Source organism: Aethalodelphis obliquidens, unplaced genomic scaffold (assembly GCF_003676395.1).
Source record: "Aethalodelphis obliquidens isolate GAN/ISIS:26980383/991018 unplaced genomic scaffold, ASM367639v1 scaffold7, whole genome shotgun sequence".
In the NCBI taxonomy this organism is placed as follows: Eukaryota; Metazoa; Chordata; class Mammalia; order Artiodactyla; family Delphinidae; genus Aethalodelphis; species Aethalodelphis obliquidens.
This window is the reverse complement of record NW_020837951.1, coordinates 19,630,501-19,650,895: the sequence shown is the minus strand read 5'-3', so window position 1 is coordinate 19,650,895 and position 20,395 is coordinate 19,630,501. Positions and strand designations below refer to the sequence as shown.

The 20,395-nt window shown below is 52.3% G+C and overlaps 1 protein-coding gene across 6 annotated transcripts in view; it reads left to right on the top strand.

Moving 5' to 3' along the window:
* COL27A1 (collagen type XXVII alpha 1 chain) overlaps positions 1 to 20,395 on the top strand; it is a 143,851-nt gene that overhangs the window by 24,679 nt on the left and 98,777 nt on the right. For all 6 annotated transcript variants that reach the window (XR_003432530.1, XM_027105101.1, XM_027105102.1 and 3 more), the window contains exons 5-7: positions 253 to 306; positions 10,398 to 10,451; positions 11,957 to 12,010. Coding sequence is in view for 5 of the 6 variants with exons in the window: in XM_027105101.1 (XP_026960902.1) it covers positions 253 to 306; positions 10,398 to 10,451; positions 11,957 to 12,010 (162 nt within the window). In the remaining variant the exon portion in view is untranslated. The remainder of the gene's footprint in view (positions 1 to 252; positions 307 to 10,397; positions 10,452 to 11,956; positions 12,011 to 20,395) is intronic.

Below are 20,395 nucleotides of genomic sequence, written 5' to 3'. Positions count from 1 at the left end.
TCTGAGCAACAGCTTCCTCATCTTGAAAATAGGAATCGTGGTAGCACCTACCTTGTGGGTTAATAGGTTAAAGTGAGATAATGCGCGGAAAGTGCTTAGCACGGGGCCGGGCGTCAGGGGAGCCTCTCTGCAAGCAGCTGCTATGGCCAGACTGCTGAGACTTGACTAGGGAAGACCCAGCAGATGGGTGGGCGGAAGTGCCAGGCCCTGACCCCTATTTTCCCCTCATCTCTTTTTTCTTTTCCCTTTCAGGGTCCTCCTGGGCCTTATGGAAATCCAGGCCTCCCCGGCCCTCCTGGAGCCAAAGTGAGTGTTTGCTGTGGGGTCTGGAGGGAGAGCCGTGGGACGGATGCTGAGGTTAGGGCTGCATTGGGGGAGCTTCTCTTCTTAGAGGCTCCTGGTGGTTGGGCCTCAGGGTCACTGTGGAGGCCTCAAGCACTCCCTGGAGCCTCCCAGGTGCCAGGCCCTGTACCAGGCTGGAGACACAGTGAGGAGTTAAGAGTTTAGCTTCTGGTGGGGAGGGGTTGAGGGGGAGAAGGGCAGCTGGAACCTAAGGTCCTCAGAGGGAGTGGAAAGAAAGGTCATTTGCTGCTAAATAGGGAGGGCTGTGAAGGTCCAGCTCGAATGTACGTGTTACTGGGTCATAAGACACACCCTGGGGAGGCATGTCAAGTTTTGAGCTCGGGAGGGACGTGGAAAGATCATGTTTGAGAAAGACCCCGGATGCCATGTGGAAGATGGACTGGGGGGTGTGGAACCAGAGCAGAGGCAGGGAGACCTGGGGTGATACAGGCCAGCGTAGGGGTGTGGGAGGAGGGGAGTGGGCACCTTGACAATGTGGAGGTGAGGTAGGGAGGACTCGGTGATGGGCGAGAGGAGAGAGGTGGTGACTCCCTGGTGTTAGCCTAGGTGACCAAATTGAGGAGCCGGAAGAAGGAATGTTGCATCTGGGAATCTGTAGACCGGCCCGGTGGAGATGATTCGCAGACATTCTGAAACTCAGGAGACTCTGAGCTGCAGATAGAGCCCTGGGGGGTGGCCAGCACAGAGAGGCCACCTCTGGACTTTAGATGGGACCAGAAACCCACGTGACTGGCGCTCTGATGAGTGTCGGGGGCTCCAGCCCCGGGGTGCCTTGGTGCCTTCCAGGAGCACCGGCAGAGAACAGAGCTGTCCAGGGTGGCGCGTGGAGTGAGAAGCACGAGGAAAAGTATGGGGCCAGCATTATTTAGGTTACAGGGAGAAGGCTCGAGTGATGGCTGGAGAAATAGGAGGAGAGGAAGGAAGACACAGGCTCGGGGAAGCCAAGAGCACAGCAACCGTGCCGAGAGAGTGTGGGGCAGGCCAGGACAGGCAGAGGGTCTGCCCCGCTGTCAGCTGTGGGGTGGCCAGGTGAAGAGCACCCGTGGGCCCTGGTTGGCCTGGGCTCAGGGTCCTTCTTTGCTAACGCATTACAAAGGGCTAGTGGCTTGAGGAAGGCCATTAACCGACTGGCCCCAGCTCATGCAGCGATTGATGGTTGAACATCCTCCAAAGGCCAGGCTTGACTCCTAGGGCAGAGTTCCTCTGCCCACCTTGTCCAGAAGTTTGGGACAAATGTACGCAAGTAGCCCTGGATGTATGACGCTGTGGCACCAGAGCGCCAGCGCAGAGCCCTTGCACACGGCGGCGGGAGCCCCTGCCTCCCCCCTGTAGGTGTGTGACTTCGGCCAGGGCTGGACTGGGGTCCTAACTGGGAAGGCGAGCACAGAGGCCTCAGCTGCTTAGGGGCCAGCAGCTGCCTGGAGGTGCTCTGGGTTTTAACAAGGCAAACACTGATGGTAGTAAGCACCGTATATTGGACCCTTACTGTGGGCTAGGCACTCTGCATGCACTTCATGTAGCCTGTCTCATTTGATCCCCACAAAGACCTAATGACCTCATTATCATTGGGTGATAGGTGGAGATATTGCACCCATTTACAGATGGGGAAACTGAGGCTCAGGTGGATTAAGACACTGTGTAAGAAACGGCAGTGGCACCTGCCCCCATGGGTCAGGCAGAGAGGGGGGAGCTCCTTGGAAGACTTCTACTTTGCAGAGGCCTCCGGTCTCCAAGGCCGTGGCGTACATCGAGATGCTGAGGATTGGCCGCTGTTTTGATTGCCAGGTTTGCTCAGGAACACGCCTTTCTTGGCCTGCCCCGGGCCTGTCTGGTCCTCCCTCCCTGCCGCCCCCAAATGTGACCCCCTGCTTCTGTGGCAGATGCTCCGTCAGCTTCTCCCCGGTCCAGGCTGCCCCACACTGCAGCGCCTCAGCTCCAGTCTGGCCTGCAGCCCACCCCCATCCTGCCAGCAGATGTGCAGAGGCCGGAGGAGGACCCACCAGCTGCTGTTCTCGCCACCTTCAGGAGCAGCTCTGGGTGTGGTGCGTGAGGTTCAGTAGTCCTGACACTCCTGCTGCCACATGGAGCTGGGACCTGTGGACTCAGGGCCTCACGGATAGGCTTCCAGCTTGCTTCTGTGTAAACGAGTAAGGGTGAGGGTTCCAGAAAACACACTGGAATGGGAGTCTTCTTCTCCCATTAGAACTTGCATAACATGCCAAGGGGAAAAGTCATGCCCTTTACCTGGACACTTGGTTGTGAGTCTAAGGAGTGAGCAGAGGTGGATCCAGGACAGATCAGTTGGATGGGAGGCCCAGTCTGCTGGGCTTTGGCCCTGGGCTGCTCTCAATCTGTGGCTTGACCAGGACAGGGTTAAAGAGAGGCTCTTCCCGGATGGAATTCCTGACTTATCCAAGATTGGAAGGGAATGTCATGGATCTGCAGGAATAGATGTGATTCTGGGGAGAGGGTCCTCGCTGTTTACCGGATCCTTTCTGGGTCTGGGAGGAGACCCGGTGGGATTGTAGGCCTGGGCTCCTCCAGGCTCTGTGCTGGTTCCTCCTCTTCCGCACGGTGTTGGCTTCGAGAGCTGCCTCTGGGGCCCCCATCCATTCATCTTCCTTCAATCAACAAACATTTATCGAGCACCTACTATGTGCTTTTGTTGGAAAAATCAGCCAAACAGGCAGGGTCTGCGTGGTGGCAGGGAGCCTGCCCTTCGTCCGCTGGGTCGCTGTGTGGTCGTTCCTGTGCTGTATTTATTGAGCCCTTGGGAGCTTATGGCCTTGTGGGTTAAAGATCCCCCTGCCAGACTAAGGATGGCAGAGATTGGTGGATTGAGGAATCAAAAAGGGGAGACAGAGCACTTCATCCCTCTTGAGGTCACAGAGGAGCAAAGACCCAAAGGGCCAATGCCTTACTGGGGTCACTTGCAGTGACCAGCAGTGGCGAGGCTGTATTTCGGGTCCTTGGGTTTGCCAGTCGGAAGACACTTGTCAGGGCTGCACAGCTGGTACAGGCCAGAGCCAGGCTTCAACCCCACATGCCTGCTCCAGAGCCCAAGGCTTTCCCCATGTACCACATACCCATATGCCCCACGTTCAAATCAAGAAGAGGGTTTGTCAGGTCCCGCAGGGAGTCAAGATCAAGGACTTTGAGAATGAGGCAGAGAAGCCAGAACCCTGGGTGGATGGCATTAGCTGACCTTGGAGGCCCAGGGTTGAGTCGTGTGTCCAACCGACCCGTAGTTATTGCTGCAGGAAAGCACGGTGGTTAAGAGCACAGACTCTGGAGCCAGACGGTCGAAGTTCCCGTCCCAGCTCTGTCACCTTTTAGTTGTGTGACTGTGAGCAAATTATTTGAACTTCTCATGCCTCAGTTTCCTTATCTGGAAAATGGGGTAATAAGAGTAGCTGCCCCCTTGGGTTGTCATGAGGTATAACTGAGTTAAGAGCAGTGCTGGCCTGTGGTAAGTGGTCAGCTGTCAGCACGTTCAAGGTGCCCGGCCTACAATGGGGCACAGACAGGGACGGTCGCTGCCGTTGTGGAAATAAGCTGACCACTCCCTGAAAAGGGCTCCACGTGAGAGGCACTGGGTGCTCAGAGACCCCACAGAATGGCGATTAACCTGGTCTGGGAGGTGAAGCCTGCCTTCCCAGAGGGTGGGAAGGTTGAACCAAGGTCTGAAGAGCAGCAGGCGACCAGGCAAAGGGGCAGGAGGAGGCTGGGGAGGGCAGAAGGCCTGGTGGGTGTGCTAAGACTTTTGGACTTTATCCAAAGAGCAGCAGGAAGGCATGAGGTTTTTAGCAGACGTGACATGATCAGATGGGGTTTGTGAAGGCCACTCAGGCAGCTTGAGAATCTTGGTCGGTGGCCAGCAAGTTGAAGGGTGACCAATGGGGAGGCCTGGAGCTGCCCCGATGGTGATGCTGATGCTGAACCAGGTGAAGTCAGATGGGATGCAGGGCCCAGGTGGGGTAAGAAGCTCTGGACCAGAGTCGGGCAGGGCTCCAGCTGTGCCTGTGCTGGGCGACGAGGCACCTGGCCCCACTCTCCCTGGCAGCCGGCCTCCTCTGGCCTGCTCGGTTTGCAGTGAATTACCCAGGATTACTAGGGGCCCTTGGGCACCCAGGGAGAATAGGTGGGCAAGAGGGGCCATGCTCAGTAACCCAAGTGACTGTTAGCAGAGCTGCTAGAAGCTGAGGTGGAGCCAGCCCTTACAGGATTCTTGGGCCTCAGGCCCCAGCCTCCCTTTCCCCTTCCTCTGATTACTGAGGTAGGGCATACTCATTAAAGAAAATGTGGAAAAGTCTAGAAAGTATCAAGAGGGAAGCAGGCCTCTTGCAGTGGCCTTGCCCAGTGATAGGCACTGACTGCATTTTGAACAGCCTGTGGTCCAGGGACTGGCCAACAGCTTTACCTGCTTTGCAGGGTGGATGTTATTACCCCCATTTTACAGATGAGAAAACTAAGGTCCAAAGTGGCTAAGTAACTAGCCTGTTTCTGATAAGTGTCAGAGACAAGATTTGAACCCTCTACTGTCTGACTCCAAAGTCCATAGTTTCAGCCACAAGTCTATTCGCTCCATAGCTCTTTAGCACTGTTGGTTAAGCAATATCTATCTATCTATCTATATATATATATAGAGAGAGAGATATCTATATACTTATCTATATATCAGTATATATACACACACATATATACACGCATACATATATATACGAATAATTTAAAATATGCCTTGCCCGTAAGTGCTATATAGTGTTTAGCTGTAATTTTATTAACAATTGCCTTCTAGAAAGATTGAACCAATCCATGCCACCGCTAGCATTAGAGGAGGTTGTTTGAAAAAGATAATTCATTATTGTTTTCAATTCACTTCACTGCATTGATCATCTTTGAGAAGAATGTTTTTCTTACATTTGTTTTTCATTTGCATTTCACCATTTATGGATTTGTTTATTTTTGGGGTTGGGATGTTATCTTTTTCCTAAAGATTAATTAATTAATTAAATTTATTTTTGGCCGTTTTGGGTCTTCGTTGCTGCCCACGGACCTTCTCTAGTTGCAGCGAGTGGGGCCTACTCTTTGTTGCGGTGCGTGGGCTTCTCATTGCAGTGGTTTCTCTTGTTGCGGAGCACAGGCTCTAGGCACGCGGGCTCCAGTAGTTGTGGTGCGCGGGCTCAGTAGTTGTGGCTTACGGGCTTAGTTGTTCCATGGCATGTGGGATCTTCCCAGACCAGGGCTCGAACCCATGTCCCCTGCATTGGCAGGCAGATTCTTAACCACTGCACCACCAGGGAAGTCCCAGGATGTTATCTTTTGTTATTGACTTGTAAAAATTATTTGTGTTTATATATGAAGGCTTATTAAGCCTTCATCTACCTTACAAGTATTTTCAAATTTATTGTTTGCCTGTTAAGACTATTCATGATGATTTTCACAAGTGAGAGTGTTACCTATTTTTTTTTTTTGGACTAACAATAATAACTAACACTTATTAGGAACTTACAATATGTCAGGTAGTATGGAGAGAGCTCTACCATATGTAGAATGTATGGTTCTTTACTTTAATACTTAGACATTTCTTTCCCATAGTAAGACCAGAGAGGTATTCACTTATATTCCTAGTCATTTTATAATATCATTTGTACTCTTAAAATTTTAAACCATCTGGAATTAATCTTCATGGGAGTGGGTATGAGGTATAACTTTATTTTTCCCCCAGTAGTTCATCATGTATTAAATAACTTATCCTGCACTAACTATTATATGATAGACCAGGGTCTCTTCCAGGCCATTCAAATATGTTTCATTACTGCGTTTGTATATTGCTAGTAAAATACTGTTTTATGACATTTATTAGCTTTATGCTGTGCGTCTCCCTCGTCCACTTTAAAAAAATTGTTCTGGCTATTTAATATGTCAGATAAAATTTATGCCCATCTTAATAATCTCCTTAAAAAACTCCCTTGGGGTTTTTCTTGGAATTGTATTAAATGTGTTTATTAATTTGTGAAGAATTATCATCTTTAAAATATTAACTTTTCCTATCTAAAACCATGGCCTATCTTCCCATTTGGCTGAGTTTTTAAAACATCTCATAATAAACTTCTATACTTTTTATTGCATAAATCCTGCACCTTTCTTCCTAAGTTTGTTCTTAGAAATTTTATATTTTTCTTGCTGTTATGAATGGAATATTTCCCCCATTATATTTTCTAGCTGGCTCTCAGCTATTGAAAAGAACTATTGACTTTGTATATTTGGACTTTTGTGTTTATTTTATAACCATGCCCTTTACTGAATTATTTTATTAGTTCTAACAGTATTTCAGTTAGTTCTCCTGGGTTTTCTAGACAGGCACTCATATTACTTGCAAAAAAGACATATTTTTGTCTCTTTTTCCTCAAATCTTAGTAATCTTATTTGTTTTTCTTGCCTTATTGCCATGGCCAGAACTTATAAACACATGAAATGGTAGTAGTGATGGTGAAAGAAAGACCTAGTGAATCTTCAGAGGACCTTCCAGGGCTGGGGACAGATCTGACCCAATCCAAGCCCTGCAGTTGTCTCTTGAGACTCCATTCATTCATTTTCTCACTTGAGAAATATTTTTATGATGCCTCCCCTGGGCTATGTACTTGGGATCTTGTGTCTTGCAAAAGACGACTTGCACAGAGGACTTCTGGCCCAGAATTTTCCAGTCCTTCATGATTTGTTCCTTCTTTGTCTCAGCCCCTCTCGAGGCCTCATCTACCCAAAGCCTTCTATTCTCTCCACCTTCTCAACCCTACCTGCAGGAAAGGAGCTCATAGTTTCTATCCCTGCTATATTTTGTAGCATTTACGGTTTAGGATATACCTTCCCCACCATCTTCTAGTTCCTCAAGTCTCTGTTAACTACTCCAGGCAGAGTCTACTCTTCTGTACACAGAGAGGGAAAGGGGCTTGTCCAAGATCACACAGGCTCGTTGGCTGGAGAGCTGGGTCTGGCACCCAGGTTCTCATCCTCACCAATGTGTAAACAATTAATTAGACCTTATTATTCCTTATATCTCTTACTGGAGAATTTGCAGGAGTCTGGCTGGGAAGATGGATAGTCTTCTCCAACCCAGAAGTCACACCTTCACTTGACCAAGGGTGCCTTGAGCATTTCTGGAGCCCAGACGTCATCTGGCTCCCTCCTTGTCTTCCTCCAGCCTTAGCGTGGCTGATTTACCCTCAGTCTGGGTCAGGTGCCCCCCTACTTCCTCCTGTACTCCACTTACCGCTGGATCATAGTTGTTCATCTGCAGTGTATTGAAATGTAAAGCTCTTAGGCTCTGGAAGCAGACCTCCTGAGCCTAAATGCCACTTACAAATTGTATGACCTTGGACCAATCACTTACCCTCTCTGTGCCTTAGTTTCCTCATCTGTGAAATGGGGAGAGTGATCACTGCTACGTCATAGATTTATGTGTTGAAGGCTTAGAAGAGCACTCAGGAAATGTTAGTGCAGATTATCATTACTGGTCTCTGGTTTCTCCCTTGATTGGTCCCCACAGGCATGAGCTGTGTCTTGATCCCCACCGTGGTATTCCTTGTGTGCACTGAAGATGGGACTCATCGTAGATGTTCAGTAAATACCTGTGTTTGTTGATGTTGTACTCGGGCAGGGATTGCGTCCCAAGCACTGTGCTGGCTGCCGAGAATGCAGAGAGCAGTGCATAGTAACTAAAATGCCTGGATACGGACTCTGAGCAAGAGAGCCACTCTGGCATCCCTTTGGGTCTCAGTTTCCCCTTTTGTAAAATGACAGAACAGGATGTAGACCGAGGTGGGCAAGGTCGGGGTGGGGAGAAGCTGCTGTCCTTTTTTAGCCATTGGAATCCTGGGTAGCCCTGGGCCTGACCTTGCACATGGACATAAAAGACATCGGAACCGGGTTTGTGAACAGCCGAGGGTGGGAGAGTGTCAGCAAGGGGCAGCTGTAGCATGAGGCAGTAGATCACAGAGGCGAGTCCTGCAGAAGTGACCTGGAGGGACCCAGGTGGACAGAGAGTTGGGGTCCTAGCAAGGAGGGGCTGGCCTGCAGCCTGGGGCAGTGGGAGAGCGTATGGGAGAAGTATCTAGGCTTCCCATTTGTAAACGAGGGCTCTGGAGTCAGATAGACCGGGAACCTAGTCAGACCTAGTGAGACCTTGCCTCTTATCTGCACGTCACCCCGGGCTTTGACTGAGCCTCCCTGAACCCCGGTCTTGGTCCTGCAGTTCAGTAAGTGGGTGTAAGAGGACTGGTGAGGTGCTGCATTGAGTGGGCCTGGCACAGTGTTGGGTGCATGTTAGGTGAGCAGTGGAAGGCCGCCCTCCCTCTTTAAGGCTCTGTCCAGTTTGGAACGCAGTGATTTCTCATGGAGAGTGACTGAGTCAGGATTTGGAAGGTGTGGGTCCTGACGCAGAAAAGAAACAAATGGGAACTAAGGTTGGCCAGAACAGCCTGCCTGCGTGTCACGTCCATGATCCCACTGGCTCCTTGCCAAGGAACCTGGATGCCAGCGGGTATGTGTGCTCGTGCCTGTGTGTGTGTGTGTGTGTGTGTGCATGCGTGTGCATGTGTGCATGTATGAACATGCAGCCGTGTGCGTGCCTGTGTGTGTGTGTGAGGCACGTGTGTGTGTGTGAGCATGTACCCATGTGCATGTGTGTGCGTGCCTGTGTGTGTGCGTGTGCGCTGTGCAGCCCACATTTTAATGGTGAGGAAACAGAGGCTCAGAGAAGTGAAGTCACTTGCCTGAGGTCCTACTGTGAGTCCGTGGCTTCACCCCAGGACTTCTGACTCAGGACCCAGATGGGGGAGGGAGCTTGGGAGTGAGGGTGAGGGACAGGGATCAGGGCCTCGTGGAAGTTGACAGCAGGGGGACTGACTTTCCAAGGGGCTGTCTCCTGAGTAATTTAATCAGATTGGTTCAAACAAGTGGGCCCACAGCCAGGAACCCTCTTCAGCCCTGTATGAGATGTGGTTGTTGGGCCCTTTCCTGAGCACGTGCTCTTAGGAGCCAGGATCCTTGTGACGGGGACGCCTCCCATAGGCTTGGCACAAAGAATGCTTATCTATGACTGGGGACAGCCTGCTTGTCGGTGTCTTCCCTACTCACTGCCTATTCTAACTTGTCGGGTCCCGGGACGTCCTGGAACGCAGAGCTGGGAGTCACAAATTCAGGGTCTTAGCTCTCGTCTTAGCTCTGCCGGTGCCTCAGCTTGGGGCCCTGGGCAGTCCCTTTCCTTCTCCCGTCCTCAGTTTCCCCGAATATGTTCATGGGGTAATAACACTTCCGTTGCTCACTTCATCGGGCTCTTCTGGGAACCTGGTGAAGTGAGGGTTATTGCAAACTGTGAAGGCCTGTACACAGATTAAACGGCTGCTGATGCACTGGTCCTAGGTAATTAGAGATGGTGAGGTGAGCATCAGGGGACAGGAAAATCAGAAAGAATCAAGCTTGCCTCTGGGACACATCTCTCAGAAGGTCTCTGAGAGCCCCGGGGGAACACGTCACCTGTACGTTGGGCCCAGGGACCTACAGGTTGGTTGCGGGGGACGCAGTCAAGCTGTATCTTGAGAATGCTTATGGTTTGGCTAATGATGATTGAGAAGTGGTTTTCCAGTTGAGAGTGACTGCTTGAGCAAGGACCCGGTGGTAGGGATGTGCAAGGTCTGGTGAAGGAAGGACTGTGGTCTGGGGATGGGGCAGAGGGACCCCGTCTGTGGGTTGGGCTGGTGGAAGGAGAGCAAAGTCTGGACAGGATGGCTGGGACCAGATGACGGAAGACTTGGGACACCCAAGGAGGAGTTTGGACTTTGTCAGTAGGCATGGTGGGGAGCTATGGGAGGTGCTGGAGCAGGGAAGGGATGGGATTGGAGAGGACCCTGTGGAGGAATGTGAGTGGGGTAGGCGGGGAGGGCATTTAAGCAGGGGACAGGGAGTTGAGCAGAGTTGGTGGGGAGACACCCTCTTTAGACAACATGGCGGCCAAAGTAGAATTGTTTTTGTTTCAGGGACAGAAAGGGGACCCCGGGCTCTCACCAGGAAAGGCTCACGACGGGGCAAAGGTAGGTTTCCAGGGACCCCAATGCTCAGGGAAGTGGGGGAGTGGACAGCAGGGAAATCACCGTGCTCTGGGGCGCACCCTCCCGACAGAGGTCACTGCGTGACAAACGCTGGAGGTGGGAAGTAGAAAAGGATGGGGTCTGTTTTTTCCTCAAAGCCCTTCAGCTCTCCCTACACCAAACCCAAAACCATTCCCTTCTGCCTTCTTCCAGTGTGCAACCAATAAAACCGACAAAAAATGTTGCCTATGGACATACCTTTGGTGAATGTCCTTTTGCCTAACGCCCTGAGTGGGTTTTCTGTAGGGCCTGTTAGGTGACCCTCGACATCCAGAAGGTTCTTGGTAGCACATGCCCAGGAAGCTTCCAACAGACATTCGAAGGCCCCTCTGAGGTTGTTAGTACGAGCAGACAGGTCTTGAACTTCCGGGACGTGGGAAGGCAACGGACTGGAGACTCAGGGCTCCCTAACTCTGAAGGGCTGAGACCAGAAGGATCTCCCATGGAAGAGAGAACGCTTAGGCCAAAGGACTTCATCCATCCCTGAAGCGTCCACCCTGTAAATTAAACAAGGGGCCTGGAGGGAGTGCAGGACCGGCCGGAGCAGGGGAACCCAAAACTCCAAGTAAGGTCATCCAATGTCCCGGACATCCGTACGCTGGAAGGAATCCTCGAGTCTGTCTGGCTTCCTTCTGGATGCAATCCAAGAGCCCTCCTGACAGCAGAACACTGCTTCTCAGCCCAGCCTCCAGTGTGTGGGTCCTTAGAGGTGGCAGCTCCGGCTGATTCCTCTGAGGCACAGGTGGCTCGTTCACTCACATCTTCATGGGAAGTTCTTTCACTCAGCAAAGTCTTACTGGGCGTTAACATCCACATGCACCCCCATCGGATCCTCACTGGAAGCTTCTAGGCCAGGCAGCTAGGCCTAGCTTGCCCAGGAGAAAGCAGAAGCTTCAGCTGCGGGCAGCTTGCTGGAGGCCACGCAGCTGTTCCGATGCAGAGCAGGCTCTGCAGCCGGGCCTGACGACATGCAGGGCCCGGGCTTCTCTCTTGCTCCTACGCTGTCTGCTTCTGGGTCTCATGGTGGTGGCAGAAATGCCCCCTACTGGGTAGCCGCCATGCCCAGCAAGGGTGGGAAGGAGGGTGTCAGGAATGCAGAGACGGATTTCTCATTGGAACGGGTTGCATGTCCTTCAGGGCTGCATGTCCTTCAGGGCGATGGTTTTCAAACATGGTTTTAACAGCGGAACCCATTCCCCAAATGGTACCTTTTGCCAAAGTCCAACATATAAGACAGATTAAATGGAGTGACTGAGTTAAGTGGGAGGGGCTGGGTACCCTGCCCGCCCAGCTGCCCTCAGCCCGCTCAGAGGCCCTGAGTCTCCTCTGAGGCCCCTAAGCCTCCGTGAATGCTGTTTGCAAACAACTGGCCGTGGGAGGCCACACTTTCAATTTAATGAGTGTCCGCTCCCGTTCCCCCACCTCACCCCCTTGTCTGTGTTTTTCAGGGCGACGAGGGCTTGCCTGGGCTCTCTGGGAATCCAGGACCTCTTGGACGAAAGGTATACCTTGGTGTCGATGCTTTGCCTTGCCTGGTGGGCTTCCTAGCAAGCGGGGTCTTCATGCAGGAGTGCTGTGTGCCGCCCGCCTGCCCACCTGCCTCTCCCCAGCTCCCTCAGCAGGGGGGGAGAGAGGTTTCCGAGGGTCCGTGCTTGCCAGAGGGTGGGAAGCACCTTCGCCTGGAGGAGGTCCCGCCACCATGGTTAAGGAGGTGTGACAAGAAGTGACCCTTCCTCTCGGGGCCCAGCTGCTCCAGGGAGGCCATCCTAGGGGTGCTCGTGCTGGTGGAGGGAATATTGTCAGAGCCGGGAGCCCCCACTGGCCCAGCTCCTCCTCCCATGGGCGGAATGGCGGGGGCCCGACGCATCCCCTCTCTGAACCTGAGCCTCCTCCCATCTGGAATGACCATGAGCCCCCTGGGGCTGTAAACCAGGAGCAAGGCCTGGAGCATGGACGTTCAGAGAGTGGGCTCTGGGGTCGGTTGAATCTGGAGTCTACCCGCGGCTCCACCATTTCCTCGCTGTGTGACCTGGGGCAAGCCTGACCTCTCTGGGTCTAATATCATCCCTCTGATATACCGCAGGCCAGTGTTCTATAGAGGCAGTGAGTTCTCTGTACGTTCTGAGCTGTTGTCATCTGCCCCCACCCCATCACTGCTTCAGTCAGGCAGGGGGAGTTACCTCTAGTTGCCTTTGGGGGAAGGTCTGCCATTTTCCTAGGTGGTGGGTCTCTGGCTTGTAGTGCCCCTAGATTCCTCTCTGGCTTCCCAGCCAGGGTGTTCCATCCTTCAGACTCAACTCTAGTTGTGTCCAGGAAGCCCTCTTGGAACCCTGACCTTCGGTCTAGGAGACCCTACTCTGCTCAAGGACCCATAGGCTATCTTAGCTGAGTTATTTCAGCCCCAAGACCAGCTTCACCAACAAGGATGTGTGAATCTGGTTCATCGCTCTCCCTACAGAGCCTAGCACAGGGCTTGCGCATAGTAGGTGTTCAGGAAACGGGGGAGGACAGTGCAGGGCCAGGGTCAATTGCTTTTTGCAGGAAAATACCCCATTGCTGATGGGTTTTCCGTAGATACATTGGCCTAGGGCCACGTCTTAAGCTTCTACCCTGACTCCCAGCTGTGGCCACAGCTGCCGTCTTTCTCGGCCATCTGGTCCTCATCTGGGCAGCTGTGGCTTCTCCTGGCTCCATCCTGCTTGTGCTCTGAGGGTCCCTGTGGCACAAGGGGACTTGGAACATCACTCCCCCCCTCCCCTTCCGCTTCTCTTCCACCCTCCGTGGCCAGAGCAGGCCACACTGCAGACCTGAAGAAGCGAGACCCAGACAGGAGTCCGTGGCTGTCTGAGCTGGGGAAATGTGGTTTCTTCTGCCTCAGAGAACGCAGAGGGACTCCCTCTCCCCACTCACTTCCCCTCTGGGCTCCAGCATTTTCTGATGGATGAGGTGTGGAGGTGTGAGTGGAGAAGTGTCCTTCCAGTCATGGCTCATAAAGCAGCCAGTGGTGGTCTCTGTACCAGTGTACAGTGGTGGGCTGTGTACGGGGGTAGCAGTCCAGCAGAGGAGGCGGGAGATGCAAAAACAGACTGGACCGGCTCCTGCCTGGGGTTCCAGGCCTTCCTGCTCTCAGCAAATGTCCAGGGAGGCCGAGATCCCCAAACTCAGGGGAACCAGCTCACCTGAACAGGGAGAGACATCTTTTCTAAATTAAGGAAGAGCTTCCATGTGATAGGAAAGCTATCTGGCAAAGCCATTTCCACCAAGGCCCTCTGGCCCCAGCCTAGGCAAACATGGAGGAGTTTGGTGTGTGGCAGGCCAGTGTCACCTGCTCACAGAGGATGGTGGGCAGAGCATGGGGTGCTCGGGTCCTAAGGCAGGGACCCCTGACTAGTGGTGGGGGTCAGGGAGGAGGACCAATGGGGCGGCAGCCGGGCCTGGAATTGTCACTGTTCGTCAGCAGTCTCTCCTCCCACAAGTGTCTTTGGTGACAACAGTAGCCACTTTGCCCTGATCCTGTTGGGTGGTTTTTCTGCCTCATCTCATGTGGGGGGGCCTTGAGCGAGAAGGAACATTGGTGGGTGAGAGGCGAGGTCTGTGTCCCCTTTGCTCATCAGCACATTGAAATTTGGTGTCACCTCAGAGTGACCCCAGTAACCCTATTCATTCATTTATTCAACATAACGGATTGAATGACTATTGTGTGTCAGGCACTGTGCAGACCTCTGAGCTGACACATAGACGAAAATCCCTGTTTCCTCAGAGCTTGCAGTCTTGTGTGGGGAGACAGACAATAAAAACAGTAAAAGTACGAGGTGTGTTAGAAGATGAAAAGGGCCATGGAGAAAAGTAGGCAGAAGAAAGGGAGTTTGGGTTGGAAGTTTCCCATACTGACCAGCGTGATAGGAAGGTTTACTGTCCCTCATCACATTGTTTCCTAACAGTAACCTCTGGGAGTTAGGCAGTATTATGCCCATCTTACAGCTGAGAAAACTGAGGCCCAAATAGGTCTCATTCATTCATTCACTCTTCCAGTCATTTCACAAAGATATACCAAGGTACCTGGCCGTGTGCTGACACTGGTGTTAAACGCCAGTGAGATCACTGGGGGCTCACGGAGAGTGAAGTCTACAGCCCCGGTTCACAGCCCCGCTGTGCGTGAGAATCAGCGGGGGAGCTTGCCCACCTCCCCACAGGGGTTCTGGTTCAGTTGGTCTGAGTGGGACCCAGGCAGTAGATTCTCATGTGCAGCCGAGGCTGAGAGCCACTGGATTAACAGAAATAGCTGTCGGGGTCACTAAATGGCAGAGCTGGGATTTGAACTCAGGTCTCCTGACCCTTAGTCCCTTTCCCTTTCCCCAACACTGATTGAAACAGCTTCTTAAATAAAGTGGGCCCATCAAGTGGAAAAGAGCCTCCCCGCCTGAGAAGACTTCTTTCTCTGCATCTGCCTGCGATGCTTGCTAAGGGACTTTGCTGAGCTGATTCCAGATGGGGGAGCAGGTGCACAGACCGGGTCAGACACGCCTGGATGGAATCCCAGCTGTGTCCCTCTCCTGCTGTGTGAGCTTGGGCAAGTGGCCTCAGTTGCTTCATGCAGTGGTTGGGAGGGTTAAATAAGATGCTCTGTCCTCGGCACCCAGCACAGGGCTGGCACGGGGTAGATGCTGCGTACGTATTTGTTGAATGAATGAATGAAGGTGTGATCCCGATGAACGTGAAGAAGCAGTGCTGCAGAAGGTCTTGCCCACCTGGTCCCATCACTCATCTTGCTTAGTTACCAGTTAACCACCCTCCACTAACCAAGAAGGCTACCTATTTGTACCTTGTGAGGGCAGAATCCCATGCTGCCCCTAATCTAACCCTCTTGCCTTCTCTCCTATAGAGCAGCGCTTCTCAGCTGCCCCCCAAGGAACAGTTAACAATGTCTGGACACATTTTTGGTCATCACAAATGAGAGGGGGCGCTACTAGCTTCTAATGGGTAAAAGCTAGAAATGTTGTTAAAGACCTTACAATGCGTGGGACAGATGCTTCACCCAGAGCAGAACCTTATCCAGCCCAAGGTGTCAGCGGCGCCGAGGCCAAGAAACTCTGCTGTATAGAAACCCTCACTCCATCCAATCCTGTGTGCCCTGGGCCTTCCTGCCTCCCTGCATTTGCTTCCGCTGGGCCCTCTCCTGGCATGCTCAGACCAGTCATCTTCATGGATCTGTCCCTTGATTCCATTCTCGAAGGCCATCTTCTCCAAGACCATCTCCCCAGCACCTCCAGGCAGAATTCATACCTCCCTCCTCACACCAGCCCATTTTCTCAGCCTCTTTAGGACTCTGCACTTTCTGGCCAGCAGGCAACTCACTGGTGTCCTTGGCACATTTGTCAGATGAGAGCAAGTGCACAGAGGAGGACCTCTTCTTTATTTCCTCATGCGGGGCTTAGCACAGTGCTGGCCACAGACATCTGCTCCGTCGTCCCTCACCTCCCTGCTTCCCCTGCCTCCTCAGACATCACTAATCGCTCTTTCTTGCCAAGCCTAATTCAGTCTCAGAATCTTTCTTAACACATTCTTAACACATAACACGTTAGACATGACTAATGGAATGAAGTTGGTACTCAAGTTGAAACTTCCTCCTGGCTCCCTCCTGCAACCCGCACCCTGCCCACGAGCCCTCCACCTGCCATCTGAGTTGGCCACTGTCTGTGAGATCTGTGCTAAAATGGGAGGGCAGAGGGGGTCATCTGGGAATTTTTGCAGGGAGTGTGATTGACGCTGCCTGAAGCGATCTCCTGCCTTTCTGCAGAACTGCCAGTTCTACCTGGATGTAGCGCCCCTACTGAGGACCTTCTCGGGGCTCCTCTGCTGAGCTGCTCTGGGTTTCTGGGGTCCATACCCTCTCCATTTCTGAGCTCCTCTGCCCCTCTGCTCTCCAACGTGGCTTCTCCTTCAAGCCTCAGCTCACCGTGCCGCCTCCCCTGCTTGGCTGTCTGCTCTCTCCTAGCACTCAGTACTCCTTTGTTCCACTTCATATGTGTTTAATGCCCACATCCCGTTCTAGAAGGTAGGGAGTGAGTTTGCTTTGTTTATCAGTGTATTCTCAGTGCTCAGATAGGGTCTGGCTCATTGGTGGGGGCTCAGCAAACCTTTGAATGCATGAATAACCAGATGAATGAATGAGCCATACCGAAACTGTACCTTCCGGCCCTGACCTGTCTCAGGTACCCACTAAGTAGAGTTTGGCGTCAGATGCCTAGCTATACTGTGAAGGACCGTGCTTCTGGACAAGCCACACATCACATTTCAGAATCCTATAATTTTTGAGCCAACAGGATGCTTTGAGAGGCCAGCTGGGGAAACTGAGGTCCAGAGAGGAGCAGGGACTTGGCGAGTACGCCTCACTCTGTTTCTTGGCGTGTGTTTCTTCCTCCTGACCCTCTCTGTTGAATGGGGCTCTCGGTCCTGCTGACTGCCCAGTGTGGCCTATGGGCTGCCAGGGTGGTAGAGAAGTCCAGTGGGAAGCCTCATGGAGTGCTGAGCGAGTCTGGTGAGCTCCATTCTGCTGCGAGAGAAGCCGGGACCTCGTGCAGGCCGAGGTGGAGCCTGCAAGAGCAGCTTGCAGGGGGGATCAGCTGAGGTCTAGGTGTACGTTGGTCCTCAGGACCCCCAGGCAAGGACAGGACCCCCCTCCTCTCCCTGCCCAAGGCCCAAATAGCATCTCAGCCGATGGGGAGACTGTCTGCAGCAACAGTGAGGTGATGTCTGGTTTCGCCTTGTGCGTTGTAAGCAGTGATTAATCTGGCTCCCAAACCAAAATACAGCCCGAGTTCTATTATAAACATGGGTGCTGTGGGGACCCGCCTGCCCGGCAGCCAGAGGCCCTTGCAGATTGCGTGGTCCCTGGAGCTCCCCTGAAGCATCTGCTCTCCCCTAGTCCCAGTCAGGCACTTATCACCCACGGGGAAATCACTGCCCGTGGGTCTGTCTACCTTGTGGTCAGTGTCCGCCCCGTAATTACCCAGGGCCCTGTAGAAGGTGATGGTTTAGATTCTTCCAAGTCCTGTCATTTGAAGCTACTTGGCTATAGCCCCAGCTTGGTAAACACTGTTAAGGTGCCTCCAGGGAACATATGAACCTCCCCCCACCGCCCCATGCCTTGGCTGTGCTCAGTCTCAGCAGCTCCCAGTCTGCTAAGAGGAACAGGGGTTCAAGGCAGTGTTCAAGGCCCTTCAGGGTTCATGGTTTGGGAAGGACCTAGGAATCGTGGCCTTCTAGACAAAGCACAGCCCAATGGGTCTGGAGTCGTGCGGGACGGTCTGGGCTTGGCCATAACTTGCTAAGTAGCCGTGGGTAAGTCCCTTCCCTTCTCTGAGCCGCAGTTTCTCATTCTATCCAGTGAGAAAGGAGGTTGTCAAATTGACAGCTTAGGTTCCTTCCAAGTCAGGTAGATACTCCGGAGTTCACGATGCTGCTGTCATCCATAAGCTGAGACCTGGTGGCGTGTGGTCTGTAAGGTGGTCCTCGCCTAGGTGGCCCTGTGGCTCTTCTAGGGGGGCCTTGGGCCTCAACAGTGTGTCTCATCCACGATTTGGTGGTTGAGGACACGAGGATTCACAGCTGGCTTCCTCTGGGAAGCTGTGTGGCCTCAGGGGAGTCTCCGCCTCTCTGAGCCTCAGTTTCCTCATCTGGCAAATGGGCATGGCAATTCCTACCTCTCGGGTGATTGCAAGTTGTTGACGAGTTGATGTATTTAAGGCTTTAGTGCCGGACCAGGCACAGGGCAGGTCACTGTCCATGTCCCCGAAGGTCATTTGTTTCCTTTTAGCTATACCCTGAGTAAAAGATTTACTTGAAATCTCCTTCTGGGATTTCGCTGGCTAAAGCGCTGGTTTCTAGCAGGCTTCTTTGTGGCTGCACAGGAAGCCAAAGGAGCAGGTGATGCTCAAGGGCTCCCCGGACCCCTTTCACGCTTCCCTGGGATCCTTGCTCCATTATTGCATTGGCTGCATTATGGCACTGAGGCAGGCAGAGGATGGCAGAGAGAGGCTCAGAGAGGGCAGTCACCTGGGCTGAGTCACACAGCCTAGAGCTCAAGGCTCCGCCCAGCTCTTCATGGGAAAAGGCTTTGCTTGTTCTTCCTCATCTGCAGCCTTCAAGTGGAGAAAGGATAGTGGTGGCCATTATATGCGTCCTGTCCATGACACATCCCTGCTCAAAACCCTCCTGTGGTCTCCTATCATCTTACGCCTGGCATGCTCTGGCTTCCTGCTTCTTCTCTGACCACACCGCCCCTCTGCCCCTTACCGCTCACTCATTCTGCTCTTGTCACACGGGTCTCATTATTCCTTGAGAGCATTCTTGCCTCAGGGCTTCTGCACCTGCTGTTCCCTCTGCCTGGAATGCTTTTCCCCGGAGAGTCCGCCCTGTGTCCAGCTCCCTCACACAGAGTAGCCTCCCCTGCCTGACCGCCTGCAGTCACCACCCTCCCCAACACTGTCATTCTCTGTCCTCCAACTCTGCTCACTTTTCTTTGTAGAGCTAGTCGTTGCCACACACTATCTCTTTTTAAAATTTTATTTTCAGTGATGGTAAAAAAACACGTCACATACAATTTACTATCTGAACCGTGTTCGTGTGTGCAGTTCATTAGTGTTAAGTATATTCACATTGTTGTGCAGTCCATCTCCAGAACTTTTTCATCTTGCAAAACTGAAACTCTACACCCATGTAAGCAAACCCCTGAGACATTACCCTTTTATATTTATTTGTCTTTATATCTACTTAATTAGACTGTAAATTCTGTTAAGGCAAAGGATGTTGTCTTCTTGTTCATCCAATGCCTAGAATGGTGCTGGAGCATAAAATTTCAGTAAATGTTTGTTGAATGAATGAATGAAATATAAAGATCACGGTACTAACAGCAGCTAGCCTTTACGGGGCCTTGAATTCATTGCCAGATACGGTGCTAAGTGCTTCACACATTATACCATGTAATCTGTACACCAACCCTTAGAGCCCCATTTTACAAGAAGAAACCAGAGCTCAAAGAGGTGACATCAGTGGCCCCAGGTATCCAGCCAGCCAGTAGTGAAGCAGGATAGGGATCCAGATTAATTTGAAACAAGAGATCTTAACCACTCTGCATGCTGGCTGCTGGCTGTGGCCTGTGCCTCCATTTGCCCATTGGGGAAAAGAACACACGCCCCAGGGTAGAAGAATCTCAGCCAGCCGTAATGCGTCAATCTCATGGGCCCCAGGTTTGAGATGCAATCATAATGCTGGGCTGTCTCGAGGCGTGAGTAGGTGCAGAAAGAATGCTTGTAAATTCCCCAAACCTCTTGGATCAGACCAGCGCTGCTGTTTATGATTAAGAGCGCTGCTTTCTGGGGGTTTGCGGGGGTGCCGAGTGTGTGTGCCTGTGGGTATCTGTGGACATGCATGAACTGTACATGCCTGGGGGCGGGGGACTGCAAGGCTCTCCATGTGGCCTCAGGTGTCAGAAGGACCCAATGGTGAGCGTAAGCCTGCTGCTCCTTAGCAACGGGATTTGGGGCAAGTGGCTTCCATTCTCCGAGACTCAGTTTTCTCCTCTGTAAAATGGAGATGATAACCCTTAACCCCCTTTCCCCACACCTCATCTGGCTGTTGTAAGGGCTAGAGGACGTCATAAAGGTGTAATCCCATGTTATTTATTTATTTGTTTGTTTATTTTTGGCTGCATTGGGTCTTCGTTGCTGCGTGCGGGCTTTCTCTAGTTGGGGCGAACGGGGGCTACTCTTCATTGTGATGCGCAGGCTTCTCATCGTGGTGGCTTCTCTTGTTGCGGAGCACCGGCTCTAGGCATGCAGGCTTCAGTAGTTGCGGCGTGCAGGCTCAGTAGTTGTGGCTCACGGGCT